This window comes from Nothoprocta perdicaria, unplaced genomic scaffold (genome assembly GCF_003342845.1).
Source record: "Nothoprocta perdicaria isolate Ctin4 unplaced genomic scaffold, notPer1 scaffold_34, whole genome shotgun sequence".
Classification (NCBI taxonomy): domain Eukaryota; kingdom Metazoa; phylum Chordata; class Aves; order Tinamiformes; family Tinamidae; genus Nothoprocta; species Nothoprocta perdicaria.
In genome coordinates this window covers 4,099,031-4,115,560 of record NW_020455577.1, presented here as the reverse complement: position 1 = coordinate 4,115,560, position 16,530 = coordinate 4,099,031, and the positions used below count along the sequence as shown (strand labels likewise).

At 38.8% G+C, this 16,530-nt stretch overlaps 1 protein-coding gene across 6 annotated transcripts in view; it reads left to right on the top strand.

The window, feature by feature from the left end:
* Positions 1-16,530, top strand: part of NTNG1 (netrin G1) — a 125,630-nt gene that overhangs the window by 100,106 nt on the left and 8,994 nt on the right. For 4 of the 6 annotated variants that reach the window (XM_026043862.1, XM_026043857.1, XM_026043858.1 and 1 more), the window contains one exon: positions 3,743-3,880. The exons of the other annotated variants lie outside the window; for them this stretch is intronic. In XM_026043862.1, the coding sequence (XP_025899647.1) occupies positions 3,743-3,880 (138 nt within the window). The remainder of the gene's footprint in view (positions 1-3,742; positions 3,881-16,530) is intronic. 6 annotated transcript variants of the gene reach the window in all.

Genomic DNA, 16,530 nt, shown 5'->3' with positions numbered 1-16,530 from the left:
TAAAAGCCCAAGAAAACAGGAACAACAAAACCCACCTTTCTTTTAAAGAAAGCTCCTCCCAGAAAGCCGGGCGATGCATTTACAGACCGCCCCACCTTAGTGCAAGGGAAAATAGTCCATGGGAAACAACTATGAGCTCAAAACATGTTTGGCAACAAATAACGTAAAATATGTTAAGTAAGCAACACTCTGGTTGGACTAGGACAGTTTTCAGGGCCCTAGTGATCATTTGGCACAAGAAAGCTGTGAGCCCAGCGAAGCCAGCAATGCAGGCAGCCCTCCCACTGCTCCAAGCTGGAAGTCAGGGAGTGAAGCAGATATTTAAGTTCTTTCCCAGAAAGAAAGAGAGATCTCTGTTTAAAGGGCTTTTTTTTTTTTTTTTTCCATTTTTTTTTTCCTCTCTAAACTGGGGCTCCTAAGATTTAATCCTGCAAAATGTTGAGTATTCTCAACCCGGCGAGCTGATGCTTTGCCATCTTTCTGGGTCAAGCACAGAGAGTCCCGCTCTATTGGAAATGCTCATTTTTCTTGGAGTTTCAGAGCAGTTTGGGGGTTTAACTGCAAGTGGAGCGTTGGCATGAACATTTAATAAGCAGATTTCCAGTGACATATGCAAGTCTTATTCCCATGTGAAAGTCTCACTTTTCTAAGTTAATTCTTTCCTCTCCAGCCCTATATTTAGAAAAATCAGAACTGTTTGGATAAGCTAGTCTAATGGCAGCTAACAGGGTTTTGGCTCTGATTTAGCAACACAACTTAGTTTTAATAAATATATGTGGTAAGTATGCAGATAACAAACACGTGAATCTTAGCCAATGTTAAACTAAATGGAGAAAATGTGAAATGTTTAAATTTCAAAGTGACAAAGTTGCAGAGAATAGAAATACTGAGAAGATTTTACTCTGTGAATCAAGTACAGCTACATTACACAGTGGGCCTAAATCTAAATTTATTATGCCTTTAGTTTCTTTAGTTACAAAATTATTTTGTATTTCCTAAATAGAAATGATAAAAATTTCTGGATATGTCAATTAACTTCAAAATTACCTCATATGGGCCATGGCAAGTTTTAAATAAATCTGTATAACTTCAAGTAAAAATGAATTAACTTGACATGCTCATGAGGGGGAAAAAAAAAAGTTTAACAGAACCTGAAAGGATTTTTATTTTTATAATGTCTTAAATCCTAAAGCATTATCAGGACTTTGACATTTTTATTTTAGTGAATACACTTGCAAGCATGGTKAGCTTGAACATGACCAAGTAGACCCAGAGTAATAAATTGTTTTCTTTGATTTCTGAAATAAATACTCAAATGGTAAACATTGCCTCGCACCCGTAACAACCCAGCCTTGCAGTCACTTGAGCTTCAGCGACATTTAGCACCTGCAAGAGCCTTAAAAACTCTGATGGTGCATGCACTAAGYGAACCTTGAGGGCTATTTACTTATCTTCAGGGTATTTTGTTGGCAGCATCAAAGTAATATAGTGAATCACAGTGAACAGATGACTGCTGCTGTCAACTCGCCATCCTTACAGCCATCCTCATGGACTGAAGTCGAGAAGAAATTTCCTTCTCAGCCCAGATGAGCACAGACTGTTTTTGCCCTGCCCCAAACCTGGCTGTGTGGCTTCGTGCCCTGCTGTTGCAAGGGCATTGATGGCACCCAGGGTCTTCCTGGGACATGCTGGAATTGGGGCATTTGGTCTTACTAATATCTGAAGGGCACAGAGGCACTGGGAAGCTTCACAGCCTGTGGTTTTGTAGCCCTCGTTTAGTTACCAAGTGTTCCTGGGCTTACGGTCTGCACTGCCTTGCAGTTTGACCTGCTGCCTGTGTAAAAGGGCTTAGCTTACAGTTTTACTTAAGGGAAAGACGACACTGGAAACAGCAAAGCACAAACCTGGTCCTTCCAACACAGCCACGAGACGGCGTCCAGCAGGAATACATTCACTGACTCTGGRCCTCCTTCTCTTTCTTTGGATTACACGTGTGTCAAGAACATTCAATACCAAAGTCTTACTTCCATAAACACTCRTTTAAATGACCTTATATTCACCTAAGCTGCTTTTAAGGCATGAAAATTAGGCCCTCTGCCTGTAATTCCAAGCCTTTTGTCTTTCAAGGTGCACTATAAATGCTCTTTAAGCAAACAAGGCTTCCTACATTCTGCATCTGTGCAGCTCTGGGCCTGTTCCCATCAGGGTTTTATACCTGTGATTAATATCAGGCTTGCCAGCTTTTCAGGTGGTGCTCACTCGGGTACAACCACCCCCAGTCTCACATARTACTGTTGGCATTTGAGCATTCAGCTGCATTAATGAATGTTGTTAGCTAATTGACTGGGCTATTATTGTGGAACTATGTTTGCCAAAGGTAGTTACTATTCTCCTTTAGCATGCCAAACGTCCYAAGTGTCATCTGTAATTTATAGCTAATAAACACTGCAACAACAGATGACAAATGTGTTTCTGGTAACACTTTTCTTGTTACAGTTTTTACATTGGATTTTTAAATATTTCGCTTTCCAATTCAACTCCATTTTGTCATTTGCAATACTAAAGAGCTTCGTATAATGGTAGAGAACAACTACCAAAGACAGTCATCAAAATAACACTGTTCTAAAAACATATAAAGCCAGACCCCCAGCAGGTTGCCTATATTCAGGAATCAATTTCTATCTTTTGCCTTCAACAGCAGCAGAGATCAGAGAAATCGGCAACACCTAAGTGTGTCCGTGGGCTCAGATGACAGTGGAGTTACTCTGGGTCTACATTGGTCTAAATACAAATAAGATATGGCCCTTCAGTTGGGAGGAAAAAAAAAAAAAAGAGGAAAATAAATGAACAACAGGAGTGTTAAAAATGAGCTGTGCTAGCAACAGTCTTGTCTTCTTCAGCTAGCTAAAAGCCAAACATTGATTTTGCAATTACATTAAAGAAAAGGGCTGTAAATGAAGAAGAAAACATATTTCCCTACAGTAAGGGTTGTGGGAGGAAACTGGTTACCCTTCTAGAATTAGGTCAGCTCACGTGGAAAATAGACAGCAGGGAATCAGCCCCACTGCATCTTCCATCCACCCACTGGGATGCAAGAAAAGTGGAATGGAAAAGGCAGGAGCAAAGCCAGTTCTGAGCAAGTTTCACCTTGCCTTGCTGCCTACCTCAAGCATTATCCTTGTAGATTATGTAGAAGGTTTAACATCTCTGATAAATACACTGTCATCAATTTAATGGCAAATAGCCACGTAAGTTAAGATATTACTCTAAACTATAAAGGAAGACTATCTTGGAAATAAGTAAAGTGCATTTATATAGCCCAATAAAGACATTCAGTACTTCTCAAAATATTGAGCAGTATAGATAAGCCTATTTTAATAATGTAAAACATTCCATCTAATGGCATATTGATATATCCATCCTCTGCAAACCTCTCCTAATGTTCATTAAGCTGTCATAAACATTCTTACCAAAACCGAATTTCTGTTAAAATCACTTACCTTCCAAGATTGTCCTCTTCCTCTTTTTTATCTTCTCTTTTCACTTGTTCTTTTCACACCATCAGGGGGCTCCGCCTGAAATAACATGTGTAAACAAATAAATGGGCCTGTAATAATTATATCCATATATCACTAATAGACAGTCTTCCTTTAATACTGGAAATGCACCCTTTATTGGTATCGAATGACTTATTACCATACGTAGACCTGAATGCAGTGTGTGTGTTGTCTTGTTTCTGCAGACTGTTATTGTAACCCTTTTGGGTCAGTCCATGATCGCTGTAATGACAGAGGATTTTGTGAGTGTAAGGAGGGAACAGCAGGGCCTAAGTGTGATAAGTGTCTGCCGGGATATATCTGGCGCAGCTTGGGCTGCCAACGTAAGTAACCCTGGGAGCTGCCCCTCTCCTGCCCCCCTGCTGCCTGTGCGGCGTGCGCGGGCACGCGGGGCGAGCTGGAGCAGTGCCCGGTGCTGCGCGGCCTCTGCGGGGCCGCCCCTCGCTGCACCACGCGAGGCTCGCGCCGCTGCCAGGCACGTCTGCGGCGCTAAAGCATCGCACGCRAATGCAAACGTTAACGTTCGTGCTAAAAGACCAAACATGATTTTTCTGCATGTTCGCTTTATTCTGTGCCAAACTTCAGCTTTTTGAGCGGCTTCATGGTGGGCTTTCACACCTTCAACTACGCCTAAAAGTGATGAAAATGGCAAAGCAATGGCTTGTTACCCAATGTAAGAGTGAAAATCAGGTAAAAGCTAAAGCCAAAAAGTTGAGCTGTACTTAACCACCTTTAAAATAGGTGCATAAATGTTGTTAGGAGCAGATGTTGTTTCAATGCTCAGGTGTATTTTTATCTTTGTTCCTGAGTAAAAGGGATCCTGTAAATATCTGGGTGCAAATACTACAGCAGGATACACAACATTAGGATTTTATTACCTATTTCTTTTGTAGTGGTTTCCTAATATTTACTCTTTGTAATTATTTTGATCATCTAGCTCCCCAAACTCTAGAACATCTTTTTGTCTTTTTCTTTCACCTTTTCTCCCTGCTTCTCTGAATTCTTGTTCCCATACATTAAAGACATTTCTACAAGGGCTCACTTTTGATTTACAAGACTGAGAAACACAAGAGAAAATATAATTACTGACTCTAATTAGCCAAATATTATGAAATTTGCTGTACTGCCTAATATTATACAATACGCTACAACAAATGTAAATCATAAATCATAAATCATAAACAATAAAGACTGAAATTACTGCTTTCCTTGCTAAACGATGAATGCTTCAGAAGTAGAAAATTTGGGACAGTTCATGCAAGTGCCAAATATGTTCAGAGAGAAAGACCAGAAAATGAAGAGTTTCAGGAAAATAGTGATAATTAACCAATTAGCTTTAAAGCAAGAGAATAAATGAAGAGAAAGAAAGTTTACATGGGCAAAGCTGCTAGATGTTATTCAGGAAAATGGGACCTTTTCTGTTTTGGCCAAAACGCCTGTTTATATTTGGCAGGTTATATAAATCATACTTTTTACATGTGGTTGTTAAGTGTTTTCTCATTTTCAGAGACCAAGCACAGTTGCAGCGGGAATTAGCTAAAAGAAAGTGTTAAATATGAGTCTATTATTATCCTGAAAAATTATATCATTGGTATCTCAAAATAAGTTTTAAAAATCACAAAATCTTCATCTGCTYGTGTATCCCTTATGTAGAAGGATGCTCCCTCCCCTCTATCACCTCTAGATGTTGGCAAAATAACCATTAGCATTTGTGAAGTACTGAGGTATTATATATGTGTATGTACCAGAGAGTCAAATTGATTACATATTAATTGCAGCATTTCCTATCTATTTGGGTTTTGACATAATAACCTCAATAATTTTCTTCTAATGAAGACTTTTTGTGTCCATCTAATTAGCCTGACTTTAGCTGAATCAGTTTCTGGAAATGCAAGCTAGCCCTTTTATATTTACTGACAAAATTAATTAAGTGTCTCTCACTTTTATAACTTTCTAAACAATTCTCAATCTGATCACCTAAGTGTTAAGATATTCTCCAAGTCATCTGATCAAATTCAGAGGAATAACTAGATGCAGTTGTCAGTTTTACGGAACAGATATAATTGCCATGTTTTCCCGGGCACACAGTGATTTAAATCAAGTCTCTTCATGGAGGAACAGAATTCCAATTCATTTAATTTTGTAGCCAAGCAATTTTAGTTGCATGCATGATTTTCACATTGAAATCTAAACAACTGCCAGGGCAAGCACAGCCAGTGCAAAGGGAAAATAACATCCTACTGCATTAGCAAAACTTGAAAGGATTATTTGTCTGAACAAGTAGGGTGTGTTTCTGATTTCATTTCCCTGAGCTTGTGCTCTTCACAAATACATATGCACACACGCTTACACCCTTAAAAATAAAATTAAAATCAAAATTTTCATCATATATAGTCTATTGGTATTATTAATGAATTCTATTTTTGCAAAGTTTTATTACTAGACATCACTGACCTAGAAAAAATGGAAATCTGACCTATAAATAAACAAGGCAAATCTATATTTAGACTGTTTAATTACTCATATTATTCTATTAGCAAACAAAGGGACTTAGTTTCAAAAATCAGCAATCCATTTGGGGAAAAACCACCACCAAAGACCAACTGTGGTCTAAGGCTCACAATAAATGATTTGATAAACTACCCGTCAGAGCCTCCTATGCACTACGTGGGCAAAAGGCAGACCCTGTCACCCTCAGAAACCCTCATTTAGCTAGCTCACTTAGCAATTCCATCTGGCACCTCCGGAGGTCCGGGCAGAGCGCTCGGCACTTGTGTCCCTGCGCGCACAGAGGTCAGATGCAATTTTTGACTTTGCCTCCCAGATAAAAGGCCCCGTGCTAAGGGCTGTTATCCTAGTGAGTCCAGCATCCCCCTGCATAGACATGGGGGCAGCTGGGGCTGCTGGCACGGGTGGATTCTTGCTCACCTTGGCCCAGCTCTTCCCTGGGGCTGCCTGGGCTTCGCTTCCCTCACACAGTGGGTCTCTCAACCCACACACATGTTGGATCAAAGGGCAAAGAAGGAATTAGGAGCAGAACAAGCTGAAACTGTTCTAAATTTCCAGAAACATAAGAAATACCAGAAGATAGATTTATATATATATATATATATTTAAATCTTCTAGAAATTATAGAATTTTCTCTAAAATACATGTAAAAAAAGAAGGAAAATGTCTAAGCCGGCCAGGAGGATTAACAGACAACTACAGCTTTTCAGGGCCAGTGCTAAAGGGAACATAGCACTTTGTGATAAGGGGAAGCCTTTAACAATGTGGATGCATTCACACTCTGATGGTCTGTCTGGATTTACCAAAAAGGGTTGAAGGCAGAGAGGCACAACACTACCCCCAGAGCATTCATCTGCTCCTCCAAGTCACTGGTCACCGTTCTGCATCTTTTGTATTTTTTATCCCTGGTGTTTCAGGTGATGGGATCAGGCTGCCTGCGTGCCAGGGCGCTTGAGAATTGCAGCCTTTAATTCCACACGCGTGAGAATTGATTCCAAAAACAGCTGCATATTTATCCAATCAGGCAAAGAACAAGTGACTCTTTTGCCCATCATAGCTCAGCAGCACAGCTGAATTTTCATTAGGTATGATCATCCCGTGGGGGAAAAGGTCAGGGAAGGTCCAACGATTAATATTATTCAGAAAATCACTACCTCCCTTCATAAAGTCAATGAGCAAATAAAGAGGTTTAACCTTGAGTCTTGCAGCCACATCCCCATCAAGGCCTAGATGGGCTCGAGGGAGCTCCCAAATGCCCTCTGGCTCCTCAGTTAAATTCAGGGCACTCACTGCTTTGAGTCATCCTGATTGCAGGGTGCAAGTCCTAAGTAATTAGCAAATGCGTTTTTAGCTAGATACCTTCTGTCAAGCTCTCAATAGTTTGTTTTACCCTTTTCTTCCATTTCATCAGGCAGAGGCTTATAGTTACACTCTTATCCTTAATGCTCAAACTGTGCTTAGCGCTTGCACCTGCCCCTGAGAATGAACTTGATTTACATGCCAACATTTCTTCTATTGTCTGCATTTTGTTAGGGCTTACAAATGTTACAAGCCAAGGTATTTGATCAAAATCGTCATGCAGACTAAATTTCCAAAGGAAAACATCTCAAATTGTAACCCTTAGAAATATAGTGACCTGTGAATTATATTAACATTTGCTTTTGGAGGTTTACGTTCACAATTCAATGTGAAAAGGTTGGCTATCATCAATTCCTTAAAAAAAAATCAAAATAAAATCAAAATATATCATACTCTTCTCTCTAGAAARATTAAATACATAAACTTAACTATGTGAATACAGGGTTTAGATATTACAGGGGTTGCAGGGGCAGACTGTGCTTTAGGCTTCACCACAAAAGCCACCAGAATTCTCTTGAAATCAATCTAGAACCACACTGCTATAACACAAAGTACAGTTTAGAGATGTAAGGACAAACTAAGCAAAATTATTTTAAAAAAATACAGAGAGTTAGTGGCCCTGATTCTCAGAGGGTACAAAATACTGTGATTTCACTAACTTTGTGGAAGAATACTGAAATATTAGTATATTAGTATATAGCCCCATACTGATATCCAGAGTCTTTTAAATCTAAAAAAAAAAAAAAAAAAAAAAAAGACATCAATGTGCTGATGAATCCATTAATTCCAATACCTATGGCCTGTAGAATAACCATGTGCCTACAGTGACACATAGAAAGCTCCACTATCAAAGTATGAACATCACGGAATGTCATTATTTTTTAATGAGGTACTGGAGTGGAAGGAGGTTATCTCTCAAGAAAGAGGATCTTTTAGGTCAGAAAACCAAGTGTCAACAGAAAATACAAACACTGCAGTTAATGAAAATGATTAAGTGAAACTGCTTTTGCTGTTGAAGAGCAGAGAGGAGAAGATAAAAGCTTGATGTAATTACAGCTCCGTAGAGTGGCTGTCACTTACAGGCAGGTTGAGGATCAGGCTGGAAGTCTCAAGCTTGGTCTTAGCAGAGCTGCCCGCAGAGCCCATGGGTATCACAGCAGCAAAACAGTCCATAGAGGGGCCAAAACTGAAGGACGTAATCTCAACATCTCACTGAGACCTGCATAAAATAACAAATAATTCTCTAAGATGCCTCTTATATCAAAGGGGACTCATAGCCTTTTCAGGCTGCAACGCTGCACACAGAGCCCAGGTGCACACAAGTGGTGGACATGAGCAAGGTGGACACTTGCAACCAAGCAGATTTTCAGTTCTTCAGAATTTTTGATGCTGTAATGCGGGAGATTTCTGAGCAACTGAATATTCAGAAATTCATAAAAAGTTAAACAAGCAGCATTATTTGTTTTCTTTAGTCAGATGCTTTAAAATTGTTAATATTTGATAGCACAATGATAAATATTTTAATATAGTATATTGCAGTCAGTTAGGAGTAGATCAAAAAGAGATACAAAGTAAGCTCTAAAAGATAAACTTTTATTAGGCACATGAAATAGAACATAAAGCTTGAAAGCAATTACCATATAATCTGTTCACGTTTGGAAACGTATTGAAGGGCAAATATAACTCAGTTAGTTGTTATGAATTATTAAATGTTCATCTGAGCAGTGATGAGCAGGGCTGCTCTTCCTCCAAAAAGCTCTCCTGCTTTCCTTTCAAGCCTGCCCAGTGACCACCACTTCTGCCTAAGTTGCCTGCTCACTACCTTTTATGAGGATGGTAGTGAAAGACCCAGACCAACACACACATACACACACTGTGTGTGTGACATTTTCATAACAGGGCTAAAAAGGGCCACTTAAGTTCAAGTAAAATAATCTCCATCCTATTTAATTAGAGATAAAAATTATTGACCTAAAGCCTTGCTGACACCAGCACATGCTGATTAGGAAGGCTTCAGCATTCCAACCTTTAACCTCATTTACACATGTGCAAATATAACTCTCCCAAGAGACTCTTATGTTCCCAATGATGGCAGCAACGACAGCACCACAGTTCAGGTTAGAACAGGCTGAGCAGTTTGAACTTCCGAGGGTCTGGCTTCCCCCTCCTGAAAGGAGGTAACTCCCCAGTGAGAGCTAAGTGTAAAAGCTTTCAAAATGTTTGTTAAGATTCTGCTAAGAAGTGGATGCCGTGGAAGTGGCTATAGTCAGGATTTAGTCTACCTACAGATGTCGAACTGAAGGAACACAGTTGGTTGCACATTCCGTGGATTTCAATGTTGTTTGTGTGCAGAGGCACAGCTGAAGTAAAGGGGTATTTCTGCCCTGGGTTTTAACATGCTGAAAAGATGTAATCCTAAAGTAATCAGCAGCTCATATAGCGTGGAGTACTATAGTGTCTAATACCTTGTCGGAAGAACAAGAGATGTGCACCAAGTTAGACCACAGGTCAGTTTACCCCAGGCTCCTGCATCTGATTGTAACCTGGAATACTGCGTGATATATCAGTCAGCGCAGGCATCCAAACTCTAGCAATCTGATTTCGTTAATATCTTTGTACTCAGAGGGACTCTTTCTTCCACTAATTTGTCTAATCACTCTTTGAAACATTCATGCTGTTGTTATCCAAACGTCCTGGCCACAAGTCCACRATGTCATTATGGGTGTAAAAAAATTCCTCATGCTCGACTGATGATTTCACTTGGTGCCTCCTAGATTTGGAGGAGGAAGCAATAAGAATAAATGAATAATCATTTCCATTTCACCATTTTTATACTGTTCTATGTATAGTGTTCTCTTCTGTACATACTACTATATTTTCCTTTAATCTATCTTCCTTTTTGCATGCTGAAGAATTCCCCTCTGTTTAATCTCTCCTCTTATAGGAGCTGTTTACGTCAACAATAACTCTATACTGCACGTTTTCAGACAGTAATATAAACCTTTTTAATCTGCAAGACCATGCAGTTTTCAAGAGACTGGGACATCACAAATTTGCATAGTGACATTGCAGTGTTTTCTCTTTTATTCTTCCTCTCTGTCCTAATAATTTCGAGATTCCATGTGCTTATTTTCTGATGCACAGAGTTAAGTCAACTGTTGCAGTAAATTACCCTGAATTACTCTCTTCCTCTTTCCTAAGGTCTATTTCCTAAGTGATTCAAGGTAGTTATCCATAGGCACAGATTTTTTGCTATGGATTACTCTAACACCGAATTTCACCTACTGTTTTATAGCACAGTCACCCAGCAGCATAAAAATTCTCCCGCAGATCTCCACCTTTTTTTTTTTTCATGTTAGCTTTGAAAAGCACTTCTCATCTCTATCCCATGAAATGCTTTTTGAAGATTCAAGTACATTATCAACTTGGATCATTTGTGTTTACATGCTTAGGGATTCATAAAAAAAAAAAAAAGTTTTACCTCTACTAAAACTTAAGCATATCCTTATAGTTAATGTCCTAAAAGTTTGTGATTTTTTTTTCCTCTCATTTGGTCACAGTTTTGTCATTTTCCTTCTATATTATATGTGTGTGTGTGTGTGTGTGTGTGGGTGTGTGTGTGCACGCGCGTGTGCATGTTTATTCTTTCCTTCTAAAGATTTCTATTAGTACTCTGTTGGTAACAAAACTTCGTTTGTATAAAGATCCTGACATAAGTTTACTCGGTATATTAAATATGACTGTACAGCGTACTGCTCCATTAGCTGCTCTGGGAATTTCTAGCAAGTGCCAGTCCTGCTTTTTGACTGCTTCTTTGACTACTCCTCTTCATTCCACAAATTTTAGTCAAGTTATTCATATGAATAATAAAATATCAAAGCAAGTAAAATATTACAGGCTCCAGCTAAAACATATTTAAAGGGAGTTGATATCCCACATTAATGGTATTGTTCCTTATGTTTTTTCATCTCTCTATGCAGCTTCTAGATATCATTTTGCTGATTTAAAAACGGTTCTTCAGTACAGTCAATGGCAAAATYATTAAAAGAAACTTTTAGTTGAGATGGGCCCAAGATGAGCCTGCTGTAATTATCTTGGCTTCTAAAGAAAATAATGAAACTGTTAAAACTCTCACCTCTGATCATGAGGTGAAGATGAGAAGAAAGATGAGAACGCTGGAAACTTAAAGGTATCTTCAGAGAAGGGAAAAAGAGTTTGATCATAAGTAATTGGTCTGTAATTAACTTCTATAGAAAATTAGTTATAACTGAAATCAAATCGGCTCTTCAGGTAGTAGTAGAAAACCATGAGGTAACAGTTGCACGAATCTACCTGCTGAATGTAGAAACAACATTTTGGTTTGTACTTCTGTTCACAGATTTACTCTCACCACTCCCTTTCTAGAGACCCGATCCAGAGAGCTGCACACTTTTGAGACAAACATGAAACCCTATGGATTTGCTGGATTTACAAATGAGTATAATCAACTCTGTCTGCAGATAAACCAAAATATTGCACAACCTGTTAGAGTGTTTAGGTGGACACAGTGACCACAGAAGTCACATTAGGGAGCTGGGCAGCACCCTGGGTACCGCAGTGCGGGCAAACACAAAGCAGCTTTTAGTTTTCCGGGTCACCCACTCCTTGGCCCCAGCTCTTAAAATGTTAAGGCTTTTGTAATGGACCTAAGAAACTCTTCGTGCACTTCAAGGCTGCAGGGTTACAGCACGACTTCAGCCATAACCTCTTTGCAGTTGGAATTATCTACTGAGCAGCTATTTAGGGCAGCCTTAGGAAGCAATGTAAAGCTGCCCTAACTTAGGGATGCACAAGGGACAACAGACAACAGAGCTACCAAGTTTGTCACCCTCCCACATACAAAGCATTTTCAGCTCCCACATTCACTGACAGGTGCAGAAGCACCAACAAACAGCTCCTGTACCAGCAATATCAAAACCTCTGTGCAGAGGTAGGTCAGCAGGGTGTTCCCTTAACGAGGTGCTGCATCGGTGAGCTCTCCATGTTAGGTGGATTTTAAATGCAAAATGAACCTCGTTTATAAGCCAAAAGATCCTGGAAATGGGACTTTTGCTTTGAAGAGCTTAGAATTTTATTTCTGAGAAGAATAAAGAGAGTTTCACCACATGCAGCTTGTTCTTTCAAGAACTGAGGCTGCATTTTGATGGTGAGGCAATAAGCACCGACTAGACCAGGGAGAACAAGTTCCTCTCACAGGGTTCAAAAAAGCAGCAAACTTCCCATGGCTTTCAAGGAGAACAGGAGAATCCCACAATGAGATTAGAAGTGAAGCCACTGGCACATGGAAATCCATATTGAGGGCAAATGCAGTGTCCTTAAATCAGCCCCACGACGTCAGCCCTAGGCAGCAAGCAGTAGCTCTGCGAGAAGGCTTCGCTGCGCAGCCGTGTGCACCACAGCTTTGGCAGCGATTGGAAAGTTCAAATCAGAGTTTACTCAGAGTTTACACTAAAGCCACATACTGCTAGCGTTTGTTCTGCCCTGAGTGTTTTGCTAGTTCACACATAACCACAGCTGATGGCGGGCACGAGAGCCCCCGCGTCGTCTGTGCCACGTGGGGATCGCGGCTGTGCTGCAGACACAAACCACTCCTGTGTCACCCACACAGCGAGCAATGCAGAGGGAAGACAGGAGTGGTTTGTTTCCTCCCTAAATTTTTTTATTTGAAGCATAAGAAAATGGTCATGCTTTTAGTTTTTCAGTTTATAAGAGCAAGCAGAAGACCTCTAGAGTAACAACCACTGCTTTCTGTCATAAGATTTACAGATATCGTTACAAAAGCACTATAGTAAATAAGTAACAAAATGACTATAGAAAAAAATTTTACCTGTATTCATATTTATGGAGAAAATATCTTTCTTATTTTTCATCTCTAGCATGCCTTGACGGTCATTTAAATATTGAGGAGCATTTTTAGCAAACAAAGCAAGTAATTTTAAGTGAAATCATACTCTGCAGTTTTATCTATTCCTTGAGGATCTCAGGCTATTTCAGTCTTCACTAATAATTACATCTTAACACCTTTGTGCATCAGGATTGATAAACAGAAATGTAAGAATGTTAATCAACTTGTCAGAATTTGTGCCAAAATCACATAAAGCGCCGAGGGAAAAAGAGTTGTGTCTCTCTAGTTCRTGCTGTAACCTTAGCAGTCTTTTAACTCTGCACTTTTTAATATCCTGAATTATTTTAACATTTTGTCACAGTAAGCACTATCAACATCCATATTTAGAGATGTCACCTTTAGTCCTTTAAAGGATAAAAAGAACTTTTCTGACAGTAACCGAGAATACATAAGTTGAGTGTCAATCTCTGTGCTCAAGTCCTGCCTATGGTTGCTCAGAAGTATTTCTAAATCATAGCAAAGCCACATAGTTGATGAACATCAGATTAGTGCAATCTCATTACTATTGGAATAGCTTCTTAAGAGCAGCCTGCGTAATGATCTGGTGAAGCAAGCACACATCAACCTGCAGAGCAGAAGCCTTTGTATATGTATGGGCCAACCTGTATATGTATGTCCCTGAATTCGGAATTTTAACTGTGTACATACCTGAACACTACTTGTGAAAAGACAAATAAATGTTGTGGAGTCTCCTACTCTGGAGGTCTTCAAAACCCACCTGGATGCCACCCTGTGCCACATGCTCTAGGTGTGCCTGCTTGAGCAGGAAGGTTGGACTAGATGATCTGTAGAGGTCCCTTCCAACCTTAAATATTCTGTGAATCTGTGAATAATCAAGGCTTGGGGAATTTCACTAAGAGGCAACAGAGCCAGATAAACAAAGATCTGTTCCCATGCTTTCCCACCTAGGGGCTGCTCTAGCTATGAAGATAAATGCACAATACCAAGAGCGGGTCTGCGTATAGCAATAAATATTATTGATAAAAACCATCCTAAAGTAGCTAGTAGCTTTAATTATTTGATGCATTTATTAGTTCTTTCTTCTTCTGAATACTACATGACAATTGTTTGAGGCTTCTTATTGATATTCTGGTGAAGAGAGCAGGCAAGTAAAATATTACACCCATTAAAACTCACTTGCATGATAGCATGTTATCACCCAGCACATTTGACGATTACGATACAACAGATCTGCCTATGGAGTGTCAATTTTACAGTAATAATTAGGAATAGAAAAATAACAGATAGTATTTTAAGAAAGGCCAAGATAAAGTGCAGGGGGTAAAAAAGAAAAAAAAGCATTTGCGAATCTTAGCCATATACTTGATACATGAATATGAAGCCRTTAAGACCCTCAGTGATCAGGTTAGGAGCTACATAAATGAAGTCAGTCTATATAAATAGCAGAATCTTATACAATGGCCCGTGCTACTTCTAAATGGACCAAATTACACATTCCTTTTTTTTAACATCATAACTTGCAAGTCTTTTTTGAGATCCTTCAGGCTCCCTTGGAAACAGCAATCAAACCTATTAGCACATTTATCTAATAATAAACAGCGTGAACCTGCAAATAGCACAGGGATTCACAGGTCCTGTCTCTTTTCATCTTTTTACTAAACAATAGTAAATAGTAGGCAATAGCTGACTTTCCTTGACATCAACATCTCCCTTGTTGGGGGGCAATAGTTACTCTTACTTCCCATGAAAAACTTTGCGAGACCATCAAGGCAGTGGTTTTAACCTCTTTTTCAGGGGTTAGTCCTGTTTTAGAGACCCCTTTCTCTTTTGTTATTTACGTACCATTTCCATTTTAATATCTATAGTATTCATGATAGTGGAAGTGAAAAACTATTGATGCTTCCATTACATACACTGTTTTGTGCAATTTACAAGTTGATCATGACATAGATTTCCAGCAAATTTCTCATCTAGCTGGGTTTAAGCCAAAGGAGAAAGAAGCAAAAGAGTTAGCAATGTTCAAGTTATTTTAGATCAGAAATAACTTAAGATTAACAGACTTTAAAATTTAATTTGGCATGAATAACATCTTCTCTTTCGTGTAAAGAAATACAAATCCAAGTAATTCTGCTTTTAAAAATGGTCATTGAAATGCAAGATTGCAAAAAAAAAAAAAAAAAACACTTTTTTTTTTGCTAGTACATAGTGTCAAAAAATAAAATTTACAAAACCAACCCAACTTGTTCCATCTGAATGACACTGAACTATTTAAGCATGTAGTTCTTTCTTAACTTAAAAATAGGACATATATTCTTAAACTAGAATAACCCTACCCTTCTTGATAAGAAAGGTTTCAAATAATTCATTAGTTTCATAAATTATCTTCTTTATGAAACACGCCATGGGCACTTACACCCAGATTTCCAGAGAATGCACAAATATGCACAGATTTAGTGTATGTTTGGGAAGCAAAGGATAAAAATATATACATATTAAATAGAATAAAAGAAAAATGTAGGTGAGAGCTTTATGAATAAACTAAAATTGTATTCTATTTAATATGTATATATTTTTATCCTTTGCTTCCCAAACATACACTAAATCTGTGCATATTTGTGCATTCTCTGGAAATCTGGGTGTAATTGCTAGCTTTGCCTCAGAGCTTCAGGACCAGGGCCAGGCAGATGTTTTGAGGAATACAAATGCATCCAAAGTTTGTCTTCAGACTAGTTCTACTGTGCAGCAGTATCAATAATTAAATCCACAGATTTTCTCTCCCTCCTTTCTTCCCTAAAAATTTTAGTAAAAAGAAAAGATTAGAAAATCTCCAATCCTCTAGAATAACAGAAAGTATTTTCAACTTGATCTTTTTTATTTCATTAGTAATGAGTGTCTTGAACTGATGCATATTAGAATATAAGCAATCTGATATGGATTGCAAATTTAAAAATGTATATACATAAAATAATGCCTAACTTGACAGTCCACTGTCTATTTTTATCAAAAGCTTGYGCTTCAAAAGGCAGCACAGAGTGACAAGCATGGCCTAACCTCACAGCTCAGTGTGCACTAGTTTTTAAACAAGACTAAAAATGATACTGTTAAAGAGTTGATGAATGAARAGCAAAACCTTTTTGCATTTTCTTTCTTAGGAGTTCATTTCTTGGCTGCTGCTTCTATCTCCATTGCACGTTCCAGCTA